General features: G+C 39.7%; 3 protein-coding genes and 1 non-coding gene across 12 annotated transcripts in view; 1 reads left to right on the top strand and 3 right to left on the bottom strand.

Moving 5' to 3' along the window:
- Positions 1-453, bottom strand: part of LOC101739181 (two pore calcium channel protein 1) — a 34303-nt gene extending 33850 nt beyond the window's left edge. The window contains exon 1 of one of the 2 annotated variants that reach the window (XM_004928932.5): positions 174-453. In XM_004928932.5, coding sequence (XP_004928989.3) covers positions 174-327 — 154 coding nt within the window. In that variant the 5' untranslated portion in view covers positions 328-453. Of the gene's footprint in view, positions 1-129 lie in introns of both variants that reach the window. The other variant, XM_038016601.2, reaches the window with a different exon arrangement.
- A 75-nt stretch (positions 454-528) lies between these two features.
- RpL6 (ribosomal protein L6) lies at positions 529-5261 on the top strand. 8 transcript variants are annotated; one of them, XR_009975112.1, is made up of 6 exons: positions 529-625; positions 992-1141; positions 1707-1858; positions 2932-3103; positions 3853-4182; positions 5045-5261. XR_009975112.1 is itself a non-coding variant. In XM_012692616.3 (6 exons), exons 2-6 carry the CDS (start codon positions 992-994, stop codon positions 5227-5229), a joined length of 822 nt encoding a protein of 273 aa, XP_012548070.1. In that variant the 5' UTR covers positions 569-734; the 3' UTR covers positions 5230-5261.
- A 1634-nt stretch (positions 5262-6895) lies between these two features.
- LOC101739318 (SANT and BTB domain regulator of class switch recombination) lies at positions 6896-22985 on the bottom strand. The gene is made up of 17 exons (XM_012692687.4): positions 22574-22985; positions 22411-22502; positions 22193-22340; positions 22031-22121; positions 21552-21711; positions 20758-20871; positions 19328-19434; positions 18195-18359; positions 16858-16959; positions 15762-15903; positions 14907-15038; positions 14005-14152; positions 13361-13492; positions 12054-12154; positions 9558-9724; positions 7872-8029; positions 6896-7061 (listed from the first exon to the last, which is right to left on the bottom strand). Exons 1-17 carry the CDS (start codon positions 22983-22985, stop codon positions 6943-6945), a joined length of 2490 nt encoding a protein of 829 aa, XP_012548141.3. The 3' UTR covers positions 6896-6942.
- Positions 21736-21807, bottom strand: TRNAE-CUC (transfer RNA glutamic acid (anticodon CUC)). Its single transcript has one exon. It is a non-coding gene; the product is annotated as a tRNA-Glu (tRNA).
- Positions 22986-23503: the final 518 nt, after the last annotated feature.

Genomic DNA, 23503 nt, shown 5'->3' with positions numbered 1-23503 from the left:
ACAAAAGATCACCGTTCGACCTGCGTCAGCTGGTGTTGCAACAGAAATGAAGCTTAATACAGAGATGAAATTTGAAAAAACATTATTAATTGCATTACAATTAATGTATTGTTAACAAGGAAAGCGTACATTAGGCTGGTGGCTACGGTGCATTAAAAAATGTTTTCGTTTACTTGAGACGTTCGAGCCGTAATTGTTGATACTGGTGTTAGCGAAATCATCACTGAATCTTTTATAACCGTCCGATGGCGAAGACGGGCTCCTCAGAGAAGCCATTTTTGCAAACTGAATTCTTTTGACGTTCCAAATGAATTTGTTTCTTGACATTTGTTTGGATGCGTTCAGATGTTGCTCTTCACGTGGGTTTCTTTTTCTTTTCTTTTTTACCTGGAATTGTAGTCGTCATTATCTAAAATATAGAAATTACTCAATTGAGAATTTTTACTTCAATTAATCTTTTAAATTGAACGTTTAAAATACAGATTAGTGTGTGCACAAAAATGTTTGAAAGACAACAAAAATCGGTAATGTAATCGATGTGAAAATAAATGAGTAACATCACTATGACATTATCCATAAACAAAAAAGTCTGCATAGATTCCTTTTTCTTGAACCCGGTTTGAATGTGAGTTGGTGTTGTTTTTAATGAAAATAAATCCTTTTTAATTGATTCCAAATCAGCCGTTTTCTTCGTTTTCGTGCTGGAATATCATAGTGGATCCTTCAAACAAGTGGTATTGTGAAATATTTTAGTGGAATGTAGGAAGTTCTAAATTATTATTTTGGTTAGATAGGATTGTGACGTTAAAGTGTCGTGAATTGATTGAATATAATTTGTAGTGTAATGCCTGCTTATTATGTCTACAAATTCATAACCACGAGTAACGATAGTGTTACTTGTTTGCAAGGAAACACGGGCTGGATAGACATAACCTAAGTTTTGAACGTCAAGTCAGGTGTTCGGTCTAAAGATTGTGTTTTCGATTTACAGATGGCTCCAACACAGCCTAAAGCGGCGGCCAAGCCTGCTGCCGCACCTGCAGGTGCGGTGACTAAGAAAAAATCTACGAAAAAACCCAGGAACTATGATCTGGGCAACGGAGTGATGCGTTTCTCCAAATCCAAGATGTTCCACAAGAAGGCTAGTTCCTATTTTCTTAATAAACAAATATAAATCAAAATTGTCGTGCTATTTGTTTAGCAAATCTAAAATCAACTATACCAATAAAAATACAAACAATTTTATAAACAAAAATCCATGTGCACTTAGGTTTCGCTGTTAATCTAATCTTTTTTTTTTAAATACCTAAACCCTAAGTATTTCTGCCCTGAAGCAGTAATGCATTTCGGTTTGAAGGGTGAGGCAGCCGTTGTAACTATACTGAGACCTTAGAACTCATATCTGATTCTCAAGGTGGGCATTAAGCTGTAGTTGTCTATGGGCTCTGGTAACACGTAACACTTGGTGGACCTTGAGCTCGTCCATCAACCTAAGCAATTCAAATTAAGATTTAACCAAAACGCTACTATATAAATAGTGTTATACACTTTAAACAAACACATCAACTAGACTTTATTTTCTCGAGTATAGTCATGCATTCACTGATGGCATTCATGGACTTTTCCTGAGTTAAGTTATATGCTGCATTCACATTATGGAAGAAAAGTAAAATATTTGTACATTCTAATTTTGAAATCAATTACAGGCTAAATACAAGTTCATTGGCAAAAAGAACCCTAAGCCTGAGAAGCCCAAGAAGCTGACTGTTGTTGTAAAGCAGATTGGAGGTGAGAAGAATGGGGGAACCAGAACAGTACCCCTCAAACGTAGGAAGTCCTTCTACCCCACTCAGGAGAAGTAAGTACAATAAGGATAAGTAGGTAGTGGCTTAGCAATGCCCCTGACATTTCTGACATTGATTTGCGATGATGACCATCTTAACGTCAAGCGGGCCATATGGCCTGTCTTTATTACCTCTGTAGAGTGGCAAAAAAGTAAGCAATTGGTGAAAATACTTATAAATGTATACTATTACTGACATTGGGAGGCCACATGGCCGGCCTGTCTTTATTTTCCTTGTAGAGTGGCAGGTCTGGCAAAAAAGTAAGGAACTTGTGAAAATACTTATAAATTTATACTATTACCTACATTGGGAGTATTCTGCAAATTTTTGCATTCCAATTCCATTCCATTATTGTGTAGATCAGATATATGATTCAGGTTACAGACCCTTTTGTGGCCCATAGTTTCAAGAAAGGAATGTATAGAGGTAAAACTAATTGACACAAATGCCGAGATTGTGATATTATTGATGATGTGCAACATATATTGAATGTATGCATACTAAATGAGCTTGATACTTGCTAGCCAATGATAATGATATGAGAACATCATTATAATAACATTAATATGGTGCTGGTATCTCTTGTTAGAAAGTGCCTAGTAACTATGCACAATCAAGAAGGCACTCAAATATCATGGAGCAATGTCTCTTAGCCTTGACATTTTATTATTATAGTTGTGTATTAATCAATTAGCCTCTTATTGTATGTAGAATTATGCGGTAACATCATTACCATTAAATAAACTCCTAAATAAAAAAAATAAAAAAAAAGGTAAAAAAATCTGTGGGTTTAATGCTGGGTGTTTACATGAAATTCAATTAATTGAAAACTGTCCCTGAGAATATGTTCAATTACCTTAAACTTGACAATTTTTTCAAACATTAAATAACTACCTTTATTTGTTTAAGTTTGAGAATAATAGATTAGCAATACAATTGAAGTAATTATGTTCTTGTATATCAGGAAGGGTGATAAATTTAAATGGGTTTTTATAATAATGTTAGTTGTACTGAGGGGACATTGATAAGGTGTGGAAACAAACACTGAAAACTACAACGGTAATAATGTTCCCAATTTTTATTCCAGAATCCGTGCCTCATCTGGTGGCCGTCCATTCAGCAAGCATGTACGCAGGATCCGACCCAACCTGAAGATAGGAACTGTTTGCATTCTCCTCGCTGGTAGACATGCAGGCAAGAGGGTTGTACTTGTTGGAATTCTGCCCAGCGGTCTGCTTTTAGTTACTGGACCTTTTGCAGTATGTATAATAATCATCCTTTTTTTGGTTTCTTTTAAGGGTATACAATTATACACAAAAAAAATTGAGACACTGATTTGGCTATCAATGTTGATATAGTTACAAGTTTGTAAGCGGCAGCTTGGCTCTGACCCTGGCATTGCTAGACGTCCATGAGTGACAGTAACCGCTCATCATCAGGCGGACCACAGGCTGCATGAGGCAATAAAAAAAGGAAAATATATATAGTTATTCAGTGCGGTATTTAATTGTGCTGTTGCTGATAGCTACAATACTTTGTACTGCTGAAATTGTAAACTTAAAAAAGCGGGTTCTTTAATTTACCCAAACTTATTTGAATTTTACTGGTGGTAGGACCTTTTGTGAGTCCGCGCGGGTAGGTACCACCGCCGTCTATTTCTGCCGTGAAGCAATAATGCGTTTCGGTCTGAAGGGTAGGGCAGCCGTTGTAACTATACTGAGATCTTAGAACTTATATCTCAAGGTGGGTGGCGCATTTACGTTGTAGATGACTATGGGCTCCAGTAACCACTTTACACCAGGTGGGCTGTGAGCTCGTCCACCAATATAAGCAATAAAAAAAAATTACTACTTACATTTATCATTAATAATTTCTCAGCATTACGTTTATCCATAGTTGCTAAGAGAATAATTCCAGAATTGTCAAATGACAAACTTGAGACATAATTGAAGTTAATATCCTTGAGAATACAATATAAATAATAACATGCTTAACAATCAATTTTCAGTTCAATTCGTGCCCGCTACGCCGTATTCCTCAGCGCTATGTGATCGGCACCTCCACCAGAATTTCACTCGGCAACTTCAAACTGCCAAAACACTTCAATGATGATTACTTCAAGAAGAATAAGAAGTGCGTCAAACGTACAGTCAAACGCAAAGAGGGTGATGACATCTTTGCCACAAAAAAAGAGGTAAGATATTTTTTTCATAAAGTAAATATAATAAAATCGAAACTAGTGTTGTCCTGAATATTGAAATTCGATAATATAAATCTGCCACAAAAAAAAGAGCTAAGATATTTTCTTCATAAAGTAAATGTAGTAAAATTCAAACTAGTGTTGTCCTGAATATTGAAATTCGACCATGTAATCACTACCGCTACAATAATTTGTTTATTACATTTTCACTTCCATTTCCTTTTTTTATACATATTTTTTGTGAACAAAACATGATGGCTTTCAATTGCTAATAACCCAAATTGATTGAGTATAAATATAAGATGCTTATTTTGATTTATGATGAAAGATCTATGTCATTAACAACATTACTATATTGGAAACGTGAGTGTGAACACTGTTTGTTACTTAATGTCTTAAAACCATGTTTCTCTCATACTTGGTGTGATATGTGGTTAGCTGGGCTTAAAACCAGTAATTTTTATTCTATAATATAATATTTCCTTCATTTTAGAAGTAATTTGTGAATGTGATGCATAATTTATCAAATGAACAAGTAATTTCTACAGGTTCTAACAACTTTATGTTCAAGCTACTTTGTATTTTAGGGCATGTTGATTATCAAGGATCTGTTTTGTAATGCACAGAAAACTAAAACTGAGGTGTTTATCATACAAAGCAGCTTTACAACTGAACATAGATTCTATTACACATAAAGTTTTAAAAGTTTAAAGTTCTTTACTGGCGGTAGGACCTCTTGTGAGCCCGCATGGGTAGGTACCACCACCCCGCTTATTTCTACCGTGAAGCAGTAATGTGTTTCGGTTTGAAGGGTGGGGCAGCCATTGTAACTATACTTGAGACCTTAGAACTTTTATCTCAAGGTGGGTGGCGCATTTACGTTGTAGATGTCTATGGGCTCAAGTAACCACTTACACCCGGTGGGCTGTAAGCTCGTCCACCCATCTAAGCAATAAAAAAAAAGGTTTGTAAAGTCTCAATATTCTGATAGAGTATATAGTTTGTGAATACTTTCTTCCTCAGAAATACGTTCCATCTGAGCAGCGCAAAACCGATCAGAAGACAGTCGATGAGGCTGTGATCAAAGCCATTGGAGCCCGACCCGACAAGAAGGTGCTCCGCGGATACCTCAAGGCGGCCTTCGGACTCCGCTCCAGCCAATATCCCCATCGGCTGCGCTTCTAAATCTAGAATAAGAAATAAAATATTTGACTAAATTCAGACTTTGGTTTTTAACACCGACAAATCACTACATAGTCGCTTTCTCTGTCCCTATGTATGTAAATCTTTAAAACTACGCACCGGATTTTGATGCGGCTTTTTTAAATAGATAAGAGTGATTGAAGAGCAAGGTTTATATGTATATTAACATCCATTAAATAGTGGAGAAATCAATAATAAATTAAGGTTTCCGAAGCGAAACGAGGGGTCGTTAGTGACTAGCGCTCCGATTGCGCGCGGCATGGTGCGCGCTCCACGGAGCGTGAAGTGTAGACGCGCCGCCCGCGATCCCATTTGTTGTCGGTTTTTTGGGCCTCAGTCGCTTGGCGCGCGCGGTCAGGACGGTTCTGACTTAGAATCGCGTGATCCGCCGTTATGAATAATTCGCAATATATCCGTTTAATTTCCCTATATAGGGAGAATAAATGTTTATGGGAACCTAATGATACCAATTACACAAACAGAGGTGTAACAATACTGTCATTTTCGTTTTCGTAGTTTTTACCGTAAATATACAAGTAAAATGTAGCTTGCTGCTGCTACGGCTATTCGTCGCCGTCGTTGCACGTGTGACTCCATAGCCAAACAAAATTCAACTGATTCAGTATGGATCGGCAGGAGCGCGTTGGAGCAGCCAGTCAGGATGGCAAAAGATTGCTGTTGGATCGACCTAGAACGATCCACGCTCCACGCATCACGATCTTGGTTCGCGGATCGCGGGATCGCTGATCCATTTTGGATCGTCCGGTGTGGATCCGGCTACTGAATATAACGTAGAGCACTAAATTAAGACGACAAACTGCAATAAATTCAATAATTATGAATCTATGGTGATCCTGGTCCAGACCTATGCAAGTGTAGTGTTCGCTCTCGCGGCCCATAGCGCACACAAACCTACAAACCAGTCAGTTCCGATATTGTAGGATAGCCGTCGGAGCACTGTGCTACGTGAAGAATCTGGATTTTTACCACGATCTCGAATTATAACTTTAACGTAAGTAAATGAAGTCAGCGAGACACGATAGCCCTCGTAGAGGCCGCCGGTAACTACATACCCGATTCTGCGAGCCAAACAGTTACCGTCGCCCAAAACACGGCACTTCAGATTCTCCCGATCCACTATAGGTGCTTTTAGGTTTTACAAACACCGGTCACCAAAAGTCGAACGTGATGAAGGGTTTGTCGTGTAACTACCCACTAAACTCGCCGAGTCTTCTCAATGGGTCGCAATTTCGATCCGGTGGTAGAATCGGCGAAGCACTGTCGAAGTAAGTGTCCTTGCTAGGGCTAGTGTTATTAATTCGCCAGCCTGAGCCCCGTGAGCTCACCTACACGGAGCGAGCGAAACTAACAATATAACCCCTCGAGGCTACCTACTAAGACAGGTAGGAAAAAACAATTAAAATAATAGCATAATTACTTACGTGGATCTCTTCGGATCGACCTTATTAATATTGTGTACAGACTGTCTCCCCTTCTAATTGTAAAATAACTGTTAGAGCTATTTTGGGACACATAAAATGGTAACTACCCGCGCTGGCATAAAAGAGACCCTACCACAAGTTCGTTATACTTCCAAAAATTCGTAATTCGAAGAGGTTAAGTTCGTAGGTAAATAATGAATGAATACTTTTTCTTTTATCAAAACTCTTTTATTTTGATTAAACAACATTATTTTCACGCGGCGGGTTTATATTTACTGTTGGTTGCGTGCCGCGGTCGTGCCGGCGCCGCATTGCGGGGTCGTTGACCGTGTTTTTCGCGCCATTCCGCCTCTAGACGTGCGTACACGCCGCCTATAAGAACAATTAACTTATTAACCATAGGAAAAGTTTTGACGAAGCAAACGTTGCGAGATTAGATTGGCTGGGCGATTTGATCACGTCGCCATTTCACGTGTGAACTATATATCGAGGGGGTGAAAGATTATAGTTTAAGCGACATTTATCTTTGTAATTAAAGGTCCGTTTTATTTGGTCTTATAGCATCATGGTGCTTTTTAATGGTGGTAGGATCTCTTGTGAGTCTGCACGGGAAGGTAGCACCATCCTGCCTATTTCTGCCGTGAAGCAGTAATGCGTTTCGGTTTGAAGGGCGGTGCAGTCGTAACTATACTGAGACCTTAGAACTTATATCTCAAGGTGGGTGGCGCATTTACGTTGTAGATTTCTATGGGCTCTTCTTCTCAATCGTGTCACTCTTGACAGAGTGGTCGTGATAGTCATGTAGTGTTGGAAGGGGCAGACGTGATGCGTCTCACGATGTCCCGCCATCTCTCCTCTCTCTCTCTATGGGCTCTAGTAACCACTTAACACCAGGTGGGCTGTGAGCTCGTCCACCCATTTAAGCAATAAATAAAAAAGTTAAAAGACTAATTTATAATTCTGCTGACCAATAAGAACGATTTTCAAAGCCTCTGAACCCAAAGTTTTAAATTGAATTTCAATTAAGTTTACCCCATTCAAATAGATGAAGTTTTTTATTACATTTTTGCCAAATTTTAAACTTTAAACGACTCTCATGTAAAGTTGTAAAAATGTCGCTTAAACCAAATAAAATTTCACCCCTCGTAATGTTCAAGTAAACGTTAGGATACGTGATCGTACCTGGAGGTGGTTTTGCTTTATTATTGGTAAGGGGCTGTCTCCTGGCGAGCGCCGCCCTCATCTGTCTCGCTGCCCGTTCTTCGAAACGTCTCTGCCCGTCCTGGTTGCTGCGGGCCGAGGCGCACGACATCCATTGCCGGCCGACCACGCGAGCGCGCCTGCGAATTACCGTTCAGTAATTCACAACATTTCGTCCGTACATAGCACAGCTATACAAATTTGAATTAGGCAATCCACTTGGATACAATCAGTGTTTGTTTGTGATGTATACCTAAACTTTGTCGGTCCCCTCACGGCACCCTTGCGGGGAGAAGTGAATGTAAACATTTTAGGGTTGCCATTGTATAAATGAATTAATACATAGTTTAACATGTTGAACGCCACATGGCACGTCATTACGAATCCTCCCGATCCATTAAAGGTGCCTTTAGGTACCTCAAGCACCGGTCACCGTTCTCGTCGAACCGTCGAAAGAGCTCGGCGAGTAAATTAACCCGTAGACATAGCCCACTGAGTTTCTCGCCGGATCTTCTCAGTGGGTCGCGTTTCCGATCCGGTGGCAGATTCAGCGAAGCACGGCTCTTGCTAGGGTTTGTGTTAGCAACGTCGTCAGGTTTGAGCCCGGTGAGCTCACCTACTTGTTAGGTTACACTGACGTAGCCTCTCAAGACAACTCTCAGCTTAATAGGAAACAAAGAAGTGAATGTCATTATTTTAATTTGAATATATTGTATAATGAGTATCCAGCTTCGAAAATCAAAAATTACTGTTTTATGGTGGTGATATCTGAGTTCCGTCTCGGACGTCACCGCGTCAGGAAAGAGTGATCAATGAGCTTTAGTGAGTAGTCATCCTTAAGTTCGACATAACCAGACCTGTGTGCTTACTGCGAGTTCTTTAACGTTCTCGATAACGTAAAAGTTAACTCTAATTTGTATGGAAGAACGTTTGCCGCTAAGGGAGCTGTTCCAACTGCATACAAATTTGAGTTAACTTTAACGCGATGGAGAACGTTAAAAAACTCGCACTAAGCACACTGATCACCATCGGCCAGTTATGAGTAGGTAAATAAAATACGCCAACGTAATAAAAATAGTGATGGTGATTAGTGTGGACTTAAAATATGCTCCATCAGTAATTACCATTTCGACATACGTTTTTCGTAATGCACACGATAATTATAATCACCTAATATGCCGATTTCGAACGAACGCAAGAAGTTGACAAAATATAAGATTACTAAAAAGTCAATTTTTTGCGCGCTATGAATACTTTTTGTAGGTCAACTACATAAAGTACCCTTTCCCCGTAGTGTATGTTTAAATAAATAGGCAGCCAAAGACATAAACAGTTAACTACCATTTTCCCCGCTGCCAACAGTTTTTTTTTTCTTTTTTAGTAGAATTGACAACTTTAATGTTGGCAATACATTTCTGGGGTAATTTCCTAAATGTCAACAAAACAAAATTTATTCTAAGGCATACAACGAATTTCAGTCTTGAGGCATTATTGATTAATGTAGATTTTCAATCATTACACGACCTAATACATTGTTGTTTCTGGAAGACAATAGTCTCTGGGCATTAAAGGAGCCACATACTTACTAGTCTTAGATAAAAAATTGAAATTATATTTGTTTGCCTGTTAGCTGTCAATATCACTGTCACGAAGCAGATGAGTACGTACTTAACAACGGGATGCGGATGCTGGACCCTCACGACCCTGCCGGTCTTTCTAGTAGCGCTGTCCTCATCACTGCGGCCGCTGGCGGAGCTCTGTTCACTGTCGCTCGATGATGATGAACTGTCTTCTTCGCCATCGTCTCCTGAGCCTCCTCTTCCTGGGGCGCCTTTCTTTGGAAACCAGACTTCGTATAGGGTGGGATTTCGACCTCATATCTCAAAATTGACAACAAAATTCACATACTTTTTAACTACTACTTCGTGTGCCCATATGAGCCGAAAATATACATACATAGTATGCTGAGACCTTAGAACTTGTACCTCAAGGTGTGTGGCGCATTTACATTGTAAATGTCTATGGGTTCCAGTAACCACTTAACGTGGGCTGTGAGCTCGTCCACACATCTAGGCAATAAAAAAAAACCTCGAGGAGTTATATTAAAAAAAAACATTTGATATTTAAGGCTTCGATTCAAATTGTCTTATGGAAATTTTAAAACATTATTACTTTTCCAAATCATGCTCATAACTATAATAAGCCTTCATCAGTCTTGTATAATTTTGACGGCTATTTACACTTACTAGCAGCAACATATATCTATATTAATTTATACTCTAATACATACAGAAAAATACATCTGTGCTACTCATTACGTGTGAAATAGGTGAATATTTTTTGACAGGAGAGAGAAAGAGTCGTAATCCATCTTTTGTGCGACACAAGCCAGTGATTACAAGTATTGACCTATTTGACATATAAATACCCTTTTTGCACCCAAAGCAGTTAACGTTTCAAAACAAAACCAATCCTGTACTACCTAATACAGCTTTAAATAAACAAACAATTAGCTACAGAAAACGCTAATAGACTAGAACTAGACACCACTGAATAACTACAGTTACCAAATCTTGTAATTTTAGTTCCAATACAACTTTAATACAAACTACTTTGGTCTAATAAAGAATCTACCATAGATAATACACATAAATTAGTCATAGATAAGTAATTCAAGCACTCAAAAAAAATGTTTACGGGTGTCGGCCACTAGATGGGTTCGCTTCGATTAGTTTCTCATTGCTCCTGTAGATAGCAGTAATATATTACGTATCCTATGTTTTATTTTTAATGAAGGATTTTGTAAATTTTCAGAAACCACGAATTGATAAAATTTAGTAAATTTGTCTAGAACAAATAAAGGCTTTTTTGTCATAAAGTATCGCAGTTTCAGGGCCCTGGAATCTACATTAAATATTAAGTGTATTATCTATGATCTATATGTTGCCAAGCTATTTAAAAAAAACTACTACTACACATAAATCTATTGTTATATCGAATTTTAAATATAATAATGAGTTAGTTGCGGAAGAAATTATTTCAGGGTACTGTAAGTACATCTCCTCTATGGTCTAAGCTTCACACTGACTACTAACATCACAGGGTCTGAGTTCAAATTCTAGTTGGATATCTGACTTATAGATATTCGATATTTGGAGATAGAAACCTAACAAGAGAAAAATCCTAGTTTGGACGATTAAATATTTTTTTGCCTTTGAATGCATACCTATCCCCAAGCGGTCAGCTACCATGCGTGGAAGTATTTTTAGTTTTTTAGGGTCGTGTTTCGTGAAGCCGTCATCTCAATCAAAGTCAGCTTCTTCGATGAATTTGTAATACATAACGTGCAGCGCGCAAATACAAGTGAAATCATATTATTGTTTGTTGATTGCAATATTGTTTGAAGTCATGTCGGAAACAGCAACTGTCAGAACTGTGCTTGTGTTCAGATTTGCGACGGAACAATGAAACTTTAGAAGTTTGTAATACTGCGTATGGCTTCGCACTACTTTTGTAAGCATTATGTATCACTAATTGAGTAAGTCGAACGACCCGATATTAAAAACAACGCAAAATCTAAAATCTTAATAATTACTGCGATAAATAGAATCTATACTTAATAATATAAAGCTGAAGAGTTTGTTTGTTTGAACGCACTAATCTCAGGAACCACTGGTCCGATTTGGAAAATTCTTTTAATTGTTAGATAGTCCATTTATCGAGGAAGGCTATAAGCCATATAACATCTCGCTAGGACCAATACAAGCGGAGCACTAATAAATAATGTTTCAAAATCGGGTATTTTTCCCTTTTGAGAGCTTCCGCTGCGTGCGCGGCAGAAACGATTAAAGTTTCGCTAAAATAATGTATGACAGAATTGTTCCCTTTTAAAAGATCTAAAAGAAAGTCCGCGACAGCATATGTCTATATGTTAAGGTTGGCTCACTATAACGTTTTTTATGCTGACCAAATTTGTTCTAAATTATAGCATTATTTGTGAACTATTCCACGCGGAGGAAGCCACGGACAAAAGCTATAGAAAATAATTAAAAACGGTGAGGCGGTCAAATTTTGTCGATTAAACACCACTTCAACTAAAACTAATAGGAAAACTCGATAGCCCGCCTGCCGCTTATGGTTTTTGGTCCGTCGAGGTGAACTTACCTCCTTGACTTCAGGTCGGGGGTCCTTGGGGGGCTTGGGAGGTCGCGGGGCGGGGGCGGGGGACACGCCCGACACTACGGGCGACGCCGGCCGCATATGCGCTGTGTATATCCGTACACGTCATTACGGATCCTCCCGATCCATTAACGATGCTTTTAGTTACCTCAAGCACCGGTCACCGTCCTTGTCGAACCCGTCGCTTGCGACGAAGGGCTCGACGAGTAAATTAACCCACAAACACAGCCCACTGAGTTTCTCCCGGACCTTCTCAGTGGATCGCGTTTCCGATCCGGTGGTAGATGCTGCGAAGCACGGCTCTTGCTAGGGTTCGTGTTAGCAACAACGTCAGGTTTGAGCATCGTGAGCTCACCTACTAGCCCGGTGACGCTGATATTGTCTCTGTAGACCATCAGCTTAGATAGAAAATAAAACCGACACGTGGGAACATTATTGGATCATTTACCACAACAACTTCCCTAATTGAAAAAGAACAACTGAGAGGACATTTTCCGAAATACTCGCCTATAAAATGTCATTCGTGATTTCTTGGTGACCTTATATTATACATGTGGTAGTGTCGTTTGGTTTACACACAACGGCCTACAAAGAAGCTTTGGCATGCCTTGTACAATAATAATAGATGAGCTCACGAGGCTCAGTCTGAAATAATTTGCTAACACTAGCCCTAGTAAGACCAGAGATTCGAAACTCTCAAATATGAAGTGTATAATCTATGGCTGAACCCACCGCTCAATTAGAATCGCGATCCGATAAATATTAGTGTTCGCATTGAGTTAATAAGTGCTCGTAATCAAAATTAAAGATGGCCGCCAGGGATGCCAAAGCTCTTAAAGATGGCTGCTACATGTATTGGCCAATTATGTAGCATATTTACAGCAAATTTGTCTAATAGAACACCTAATTTAACCTACAGTGCGCGATAATGTGGTTTTTATCTCAATATTATAATAAGGCGTGATAAGTTCTTCATAATTCTTATAAAAAATACCGATTTAAAATCCGTCCACAAACAGTATTGGCTCATTGAAATTTCAAAAGCACACCATCGCGTTTTTAAAATATTTTTTCAGTCTTAAGAATGTCTTTTAAAATATCAATTCCCTATCGGATACGATATATCTGTAAACTATACTTTTACGTAATTCTCCATGTTTTTCTTTGAAAAATATTCAAACTTGTCGAGAGCGACTTTTTAATCTTTTAAAATAAAATAAAATATTTTAATTATGGTAAAAAGTATAATTTCTAGATATTTAAATTAATTTTAATATGAAAACTTGACAGACCGTTGAACTTGGTGTTGCTAGTGTAGAGTTTTCCGAGTAAGCCGAGAGGAGGGCGCGGTGTTACCAGCTGTATTCCCTCCCACCAAAATACTTCCTTGCATTGAAGACGACCAGAGTTGTCATCTCCGGACTCTAAGTCAAATAAATAGTCTAACATAGATACAACATTATTTATTTAGCAGTGAAAAATATTTCTGTAGTATATTTAACTTAATCAGAATAAAAACTAAAAAACATAGTCGAAATACTATAAGACTTTATGAATCTGCAGGATAGCCGTATAATACCGATACGTAAGTATCTTAAGAAAGCGTCAGAACGCTACTGGACAAAGCGGCGCGACACGAAAACCCTCTTATCGTGGCCGCAGCTAATTAGTTATCTTGAGCTAGCCCACAATCACAGCCCGCTGAGTTTCTCGCCGGATCTTTTCAGTGGGTCGGTATTCCGATCCGGTGGTAGATTCTACGAACCACTGCTCTTGCTAAGGCTAGTGTTAGCAAATTTTCTAAGGTTGAGCCCGTGAGCTTAACCACCCATCTGCGCGTAGCTGGAATAGCCTCTTAGGCTACCAGCGAATAGGTAGGATATAAAAATGATTTTTTTAGATAAATCTTACAAAATGTTCTCTCATTCCTACTGACCTCTTCCGACGAGTCTTGTCAGTCGCTCTGGGAACATTAGCTGAGGCGGTTTCATAGCTATTATGTCCCTAAATTGGTTGTAAAGCTCCATCACGGCCGCGTCCGAAGCCATGCGCTCGTCTGGGACATGCTCCCGGAACTGGCAACCCTGGTTTTACACAAAGACGATGACTTTGACTTTTTGGCGGGAACGTGAAGATTGAAGTTGTGTGATTAGTTTTATTATTTTGTCTATTTAGTGTTTCTTCGGGTTTAAATGTGTAATAACGGTGGTTTATTAACTGTTTAATATCTGTGAAAGTGCACAAATGGGGGAAAATGAAACAAAGCCACTAAATGTAATTTCTTGGGATCCTGAAAAAATCTCAATAAATGACCGCCATTTTACTGAGATTATATTTAATCCCATATCATATCATTTCATTTATTTCATCCCAGTTGATTAATGTCACAAATTTCATAAAAAAATAAGAATATAAATTCAAATAAGACATGCCCTAAAGGTCTTAGTTACCAGGTCATAAAATCCCTTTAAAAAGAGGATGACCGGATATTTTAATTGCAGACGTTTTGACGCGCATGTGGTTAAAAACGCGAAAAAACAGTCAAGATTTTTATTGCCTTGTAGAACGAGCATACAGCCCATTTGATGGTGATTGCTTATCGTCTCTCGCGGACGTCAGCAAAGCCAGGGATATTTTTTAAGGTAAATGCGGCAGAAATTGAACAGTTAATCACTTTAAAAATTTCAATTCGTCACTACTAAAAGACGTCACAAGCTCAACCCCGGACTAAGGATGCTGTCTAATGCTGTGTAGCTAAACGTCTACTTTGCCATCATGGATGCCAGAAACCCAGAAGAGTACACCTCTCGAACTCTAAGCTCTAAGCTCTAAGCTCACCGTGTTCCTGGTGATGGTCTCGAAGCGGTAGGCCCTCTCCCCGCAGCAGGGGTAGCGGCCGGCGGGGAGGGGGGGGCGGCCTTCCAACGAGAACATGTGGGGAGGCTGTTCGTGGTGGGAGCACCACTCCATCTGTACAGCCGGGGAATAGCATAAAACGACTCCTGGAGTGGTCTAATTTATCAATTATTATCGGACAAATTAAGAATTGTTTTAAACACTCGTGGCTAGCCATAATTTTTTTTTAATTGCATACCTATTCTGCGGTTAAGGGAGCCCATAGACATCTACAACGTAAATGCCGCCACCCACCTTGAGATATGAGTTCGAAGTCACAACGGCTGGCTTCAAGCCGAAACGCATTACTGTTTCACGGCTGAAATAGGCAGGGTAGTAGTACCTACCCGTGCCTACTCACAAGAGGTCCTACCACCAGTAACTAAACTACTAAACCAAGCCCGCTACATGAGACATTATTTGATAGGATAACGAATTCATTACGGATCCTCCCGATCCATTAACGGTGCTTTTAGGTACCTCAAGCACCGGTCACCGTCCTCGTCGAACCCGTCCCTTGCGACGAAGGGCTCGACGAGTGAAATAACCCATAGACACAGCCCACTGAGTTTCTTGCCGGATCTTCTCAGTGGGTCGCGTTTTCGATCCGGTGGTAGATTCTGCGAAGCACTGCTCTTGCTACGGCCAGTGTTAGCAACACTCCGGTTTGAGCCTCGTGAGCTCACCTACACGTTAGGGCGAAGCTGATACAGCCTCTCAAGGCTATCAGCATAGATAGGAAAAAAACTACTAATACTGATCTCTAATCAGATCTGCTCAACTGACAGCTTCACTGACCTGGTAGGCAGGGAAATAGTTGTCACAAAGTTGACACAGTAGGAAGTGACAGTCGGCCCACAGCCGCCAGTACACTCGTCTCCAGGACCTCAGCTCGCCGTACAGCCAGGATATGTACTCGTTGAGGCTCCAATTTGCGTCTCTTCAAATCAAGGACATAAAAGAAGAAGACCGATACGTAGCGTAGAATTACTGACATCTTTACTTGTGGTACGGTCTATTGCAATTTCGCTCGAGTACCACAGGACCACAATCCTGCTTATTTTTGTCGTAAATCAATGAAGAGTTTTAGGTTTTAGGAAGAGCTGATGTACCAATTAAACTGAGACTAACTTGTGTCGAGCTTTGGGAAACAATTCGTTTTATCGTATTAAGGTGTGTGTTTTGGTTAGCGCTTAGTGTTTTTTCTTATTGAGGGGGGTTTTGTTCGGCTTTGGTTACCACTCAATGCCACATAAGTGCCCTGGGCACGTCCTTACGGATCTATCAGATCCAATAACCCTTGGTAAAGCTAAATGTGTCTAATAAGACACCTCTAACACTAGAAGTAGGGACCCCGGCAAACGTACTCGTCGAACTCGGCAAAGAGTTCGACGTGCAACCTAACCTAAACATCAGCCCGCTGAGTTTCTCACCGGATCTTCTCACCGGGTCGCGATTCCGATCCGGTCGTACATTAATTCGCAAAGCATCTACTCTTGAGTTGTTAGGTCTCCTTTAGAGGCGCTGGGGCAGCTTTTTTTATTTTTATTGGTTAGATGTCTGGACGAACTCACAGCCCACCTGATGTTAAGTGGTTACTGGAGCCCATTGACATCTACAACGTAAATGCGCCACCCAACTTGAGATATAAGTTCTAAGGTCTCAAGTATAGTTACAACGGCTGCCCCGCCCTTCAAACCGAAACACATTACTGCTTCACGGCAGAAATAGGCAGGGTGGCGGTACCTACCCGCGCGGACTCACAAGAGGCTCTACCATCAGTAATTACAAATATATATATTTTTTTACTTTCGCTTAGACCTACAAAAGCGGTCCAATCCGTAGATCAGAAAATGACATAGCTGATCATAGTTCAGCCAAAATAAAAGCTCACTTGGTATGGGCCGCTACAACGTTCCCTCTCCTGTCGATGCGCATACTCGCCGGCTGGCACGGTACCAGCTCGGCAATGTGCCGCCCCAGCAACTTGTTGCACCTGCATTCAAACCCAAAACTAGATAACCAGTCACACACAGCATGTAATAAAATCGTCGACTGCGGGGCCATTTTTAAGGGACTTGAAGCCAGTGCGTTTCAGAGAGCTTAATGCGAGTTTTAGAACTTTCTAGATAGCGTAAAAGTTAACCCAATTTTGCAGGCAGTTGGAACAGCACCCTTAGCGGCAAACGTAGGCGAACGATCCCACTCCATACAAATATGAGCTAACTTTTACGCTGTCGAGAACGAGAAAAAAACTCGCACTAAGCACTCAGATCTTTTAGAAGCAAGGTTGAACTTATTTACAGTGCGTATGAGACCTGTATGTTTAGTGCAAGTTTCTAACGTTCTGGATCGCGTAAAAGTTAACTCAAATTTGTATGCAGTTGGAACAGCGCCCCATAACGGCAAACGTAAGAAAACAACCCCATTTCATACAAATATGAGCTAACTTTTACGCTATCGAGAACGTTAAAAAACTCGCACTAAGCACACAGGTCTCATACGCATTGTAAATAGATGGATTGGATAGATTGGAACAGACAAGATACTGTTTTTAATATACCCATACCTATAGAAATGTGGACATAGTCGCCGCTCGCACTGGGGCAAAAGAACGCGTTTTTGACTACGGCATCAGGAGACAGTCGCGTATGGGTATTTTTAAACCACAACGCAGGCAACGTGTTAAATCGCTGCCGATGCGTAAAAGCTCCCTCCCGCCGCTAACCTCTTTGCGATATGAGGTGGATTCGATAATATCGTATAACGTGTATCCGGCTTTTGAACATTTCCATTTTATCCTTCACTCTTTTCATAAGACTGGGAGGAGTTACAGGACCGCATTGTCACCGATTTTTTTTTTTTGTTGCTTAGATATTGGTGGACGAGCTCACAGCCCACCTGGTGTTAAGTGGTTACTGGAGCCCATAGACATCTACAACGTACATGCGCCACCCACCTTGAGATATAAATTCTAAGATCTCAGTATAGTTACAACGGCTGCCCCGCCCTTCAAACCGAAACGCATTACTGCTTCACGGCAGAAATAGGCAGGGCAGTGGTATCTACCCGCGCGGACTCACAAGAGGTCCTACCACCAGTATATATGGGTATATAATATGTTTGGGTAGTAACTGTACAAGTTGAGTAGCGTCTTCCCATTACCTCTGATGACCGATCAATACCAACTGAGCTTGTGTAGAAAAAAAACAACAACAAAAAAGAACTTACTTGGTGCACTTAAACAGTGTTGCCAGAGTGGAATAATGCCCTCGTAGCGTTTCCGGTACCGGTTCTGCTAACGACATTATCATCTTGCAGTACAGCCTCGATTGGATCTTGTCTTTGCGATCCTTGATCGCCTCCAATTCCGCATTTGTATACATTGCCGCTAATCTATACATATATAAATGAATTGCTGTTCGTTAGTCTCGCTAAAACTCCAGAACGGCTGGACCGATTTGGTTACTTTTGGTCTTGAATTATTTGTGGAAGTCCAGAGAAGGTTTAAAAGGTAGATAAATATGCTCGGAATTAAATAAAAATAACAATTTTGTTTTCTCTTTGATGTGTCCCCCATCGGACGGATTCCTTTTGTTTGTTTTAAGTTTATTTTATACCAAAGTTTAGGTCTTTTATTTATCGATTGAGGCACTACTAAGTCTGCCGGGTCAGCTAGTCTTTAAGATAAACATTCACATATCAGCGTTTGTATCGTCAGAGTATCCGACAATTACCAAAAATCAATAAACATAATATTACATATGAGGCCGTCAGCGCAAAAATGGACTTACCCACAATTTTTCATATTCGTGCTTATATTGCAAATTATTAAAGCGTGCTTATGTAGCTATTCGTGTAATTTGTTTAAAAATTTTGATGCAAAGCCTATCCCTAGTTTCACCCATAGATAACAGATGACTTTGTAAACATTATTTTCGCGCGTATTGTTTTTGCCTACGAAGCAGTGTAAAATTAAAATGAAATCTCATTATCTCTTTTGCGCTGACGGCATCGTTGTTTAAAAACTAAAAAACACATGCCTCAATAGTAAACGAACAATTAATTTAATCTTTTTTTTTATCCCATAGAAACTGGTCCGGATATTAGAGCGAACCTAAGAAGTGAATGTAAGTATTTGTTATCGATCCTTGACGCGTGTACAAATTTTCAAGTTTATCAGACATTTACAAATCGACAAAAATGTTGTAAAATGATTAAAAGTTTTTTCTTAGTTGGCTTAGTTAAACTCGACATTGTGTTGTTACATTAACGTTATGTTAGCAATACATTGACATTTTGAATTCGAGAACGATTTGATTGTGCCCTACTTTTTATGTAATAAGATAGAAACAAATACTTGCCTTGTCAGTAAAGCGTCGCTCAAACACGCCAGATTCGTGGTGGTCTTGACAATGTCATTCATGTGGGCATGACAGTAGATCAAACAATCGTGCAACAATGGCTCCATCTAGGAACGGATAAATTAAAAAAAGGACTTTAAATGTCTTACATAATTGTCTTATATGATAGAGATATGAGGAAGGAAGCTTTTCACGCAAAACAGCAATAGTACCATCACTATTTTTTATTTATTCCTGCCTAAGCTAGCCATAGTGGGCTATGCCAGCGTCGCTAAACGAGTAGGTGAGCTCACAGGCTCTAACCTGAGGACGTTGCTAACACTGGCCCTAGCAAGAGCAGTGCTTCGCAGAATCTACCACCGGATCAGAAACGCGATCCACAGAGAAGATCTGGCGAGAAGCTTACTGAGCTGTGTCTGTGGGTTAATTTACTCGACGAACCCTTCGTCGCAAGCGGCGGGTTCGACGAGAACTATAACCGGTGCTTGAGGTACTTAAAAGCACCGATAGTGGATCAGGAGGATCCTATGTGACGTGTTCACTAGTGCGGCACATCGCGCCGTCTTGTTGAAAAGAAATGTACCTACTCCACATCAATATCTTTATATTCCGACCATATAAAATGGTCCAATGACCCCGCCGGACGAAAAACACCACCAAACAATCACATATTGGGGATGGAGAGGCTCTTCAATAATAGTTCTTAGATTTTCCGAACCTCGAATGTGACATTCGCTTGTCAACGCAGCCTCATAGGGGAAAATGAAACCTCACATTGCAAGGCCATTTAAAATCAAACGAGCGAGCTCTATAAATAAAACGGTGAATATAACTATACAAATTTTTTTTATTGCCCTTTTACGCAGACGAGCATACGGCCCACCTGATGGTGAGTGGTTACCGTCGCCCATGGACTTCAGCAATGCCAGGGGCAGAGCCAAGCCGCTGCCTGCCGCTTAATACTCTCCACAAGCCTCGTTTGAAGAAGGACATGTCATAGCGCTCGGGATGGATTGTGCTATGTAACAAAAAATATAACAATCGACATCAAGATACTTTTTTGTTTATGATTGAAGGATTACTAGAGGCCTTCCCAGTTTCACCAGGACAGTGGGCGAGCATCGGCTCAGCCAGGAGGGATAGTTAACAGCTACCCGAGCGCCTCCGAAGGAGACCTGACAATTCAAGATCAACTGCTTCTCGAATGAATCTACTATCGGAGGCCAAGAGACCGTGAGCTCCCATCAACACGTAAATGCTGCTACCTACCTTGGGATATGAGGTCTAAGTCTCTGTTTTTACAGTACAACGGCTACTCCCACCTTTCAAACCGAAACGCATTACTGCTTCACAACAGAAATAGGCAGGGCGGTAGTATCTACCGTGCGGACTCACAACGCGTCCTACCACCAGTAACTCTTTCAACGGACCTGTAAGAAAGACGCCGAGACCAGTATAGGGACCACATTGTGGGGATCCAACAAGGGCCAATCCGCAACTAAAATAGAATCCTTCTTCATCCAACGCATCAACCAATCGAAGATCTGAAACAATAAAATATCAAAAATTACTTATTGTACATAAATTGTACAATTTCTTCTTCTGAAGTCGTCGTGGCCTAACAGATAAGACGTCCGATGCATTCGTGTTGAGCGATGCACCGGTGTTCGAATCTCAGGCGGGTACCATTTTTTCTAATGAAATACGTACTCAACAAATGTTCACGATTGCCTTCCACGGTGAAGGAATAACATCGTGTAATAAAAATAAAACCCGCAAAATTATAATTTGCGTAATTACCGGTGGTAGGACCTCTTGTGAGTCCGCGCGGGTGGGTACCGCCACCCCGCCTATTTCTGCCGTGAAGCAGTAATGCGTTTCGGTTTGAAGGGTGGGGCAGCCGTTGTACCTATACTGAGACCTTAGAACTTATATCTCAAGGTGGGTGGCGCATTTACGTCGTAAATGTCTATGGGCTCCAGTAACCACTTAATACCAGGTGGGCTGTGAGCTCGTCGAGCCATCTAGCAATAAAAAAAATTGTTTAAAAAAATGGCTTCTTGAATGGTATGTTCTCGTACAATGAAGAATTAATACAAAATCCTATTGCCAAAACTGCCAACTAGATCAAACTAAAATACCAAGTCTTAATTCTTAACCGATTGAGGATAAGGATGAATGTTCCATTGTGTATATCCTACCTTGTACTGCCAATTATACTAACTTGTATATCGCAGTGAACAGATATATCCATATCTTCAAGTCTCTGACCCGCGGTCACGTCAGCAAAGTAACCCATTTTGGAAACCAATAATTTTTGTGGGCATCTAAAATCTTTCTTGAGGCCTTTGACTTCATCGCAGACGTGGATTTCAACGTCGCCACTAAAAAATTTAAAAAACAAAGTATTCCGATACCGGGAATCGAACCCGAGCCTCCTGGGTGAGAGCCAGGTATCCTAGCCACTAGACCATATCGGATTATAAAATGCCTTTTAAAATTATAAAACTATTACAAATTAATTCTGACAACATTTTTTTTTGAATTTTCATAATATATTATCTCAAATGTACAATACCAAATTAATTTGAAATTCATATCTCTATTTAATTCAGTTATGTTATAGATACAGATCATAAAGCAAAACATATATCTTATCAATGCGTAAAAATGTAAAACAGTGACATCTAGCGACAAACATACTCTTGTTTATGATTCGCGCGGTCTTGAGCTGCAATTACAGATGATTTACGCCTTCCGAGACGATCTCTTGAGTCTTTTTCATTTATAAACCCTGAGAAATTAAATTCTAGTGTAACTCAATATGTTACTAAAAAACGTAATATATAATTTTTTTTAATTTACCTCCAAAACTGGCTGGTTTTTTCACATCCGTAGTAGGATTAGACGGTGTTTTTTTAATAACCGGCACATAAACACTGGTCGTCTTTGAAGGCTTTTTATAACCAACTAAATATGGAAGTATAGAATCCAAAATTCCTTCGTTTATTACCTACAAAATTCAATTTGTGTCAGCTTTTATAATTTTGCGTGAACTAAAACAAAGTATGAATTAAACTCACGTCATTTAATTTACAATTCAAGTTTGCTTCAGTCCAGACACCAAGCATCTCTACTCTTGCTTCCTGAGGTATTGATCGTCGTCTAGATTTGCCTATTAAAGAAGGCATTTTAGACCTTTGGTCAAATAAGACCCAAGTTTTGTAATTTTGTTTTCATACGTACCTTCAATTTCACTACAGCTGAATCTCTTCTCTAACCGTTCAAATTCGCTATTTTTTCTCTCAAGAGCCGTTTCACTTTTACTTGTAATTGGTTTTTGTTCCGAAAAAGCTGTCTGGAGCAATAGATCTCTTTCTTGTTGTTCTATTACATGATTTAATACAGTTAATTTAGTTAATTCCTCCCAATCTATTTTTGAGCCGTCATCTTCATCCCCTTCTAAATACTCGTAAACTTGATAAGCAGTTTTCATGAAATCAAAAAAATCTTTAACGGTTATAATTTCCGCTGGTAAACTTGATTTCACGGTAGAATTACGTCTTGAAGTTGGTTCGGAACGAGTAGGACTTTTTGAATTATTGACTTTGCTTATGAACATTGAAGATAAATCGATTTCAGGATTAGGACTTGCCATCTTGATGTTTTATACTAAAAACTATCACAACTGGGATAGAAACTACGAAAAATGGATTGATCAAACAAGCCTTGGATACCAAGACTACTGAGCAAGCTTCGTATTCGTTCATCAAGCTTTATTGATTTAATGCCAAATGCAAATTTTGTGGATTATGTGAACAAATTCCAATATTAAGTTAAAGACACGGTAGAAATTTCAATTTTTAAAGACAACAATTGACACTATTGATTGACACCAACAAAAGCATAATAAGTGACATGGAAAATTATAGACTTCATTACTTATAACCTTTGGAAACATGACCTACAATTTATGAATAAGAACCAAAAAGTACTTTCCCAAGTATGGATCACTGCACAAGTGTTCTAGTGATTCTTTTACTTTATGCGTGTCAATATAACGTAGTGATTATATACTCTTTGCGTGTCAATGCGTGATCAAAATAAATAAGTACCTATCATATAATTTGATGAAACAAAAAAAACAGCGATGAAATTGTAATAATCTTTTAATGT

The sequence above is a fragment of the Bombyx mori genome, chromosome 16 (assembly GCF_030269925.1).
Source record: "Bombyx mori chromosome 16, ASM3026992v2".
In the NCBI taxonomy this organism is placed as follows: Eukaryota; Metazoa; Arthropoda; class Insecta; order Lepidoptera; family Bombycidae; genus Bombyx; species Bombyx mori.
Note: the sequence above shows the minus strand (reverse complement) of the source record. Positions and strands in the feature narration are given on the sequence as shown.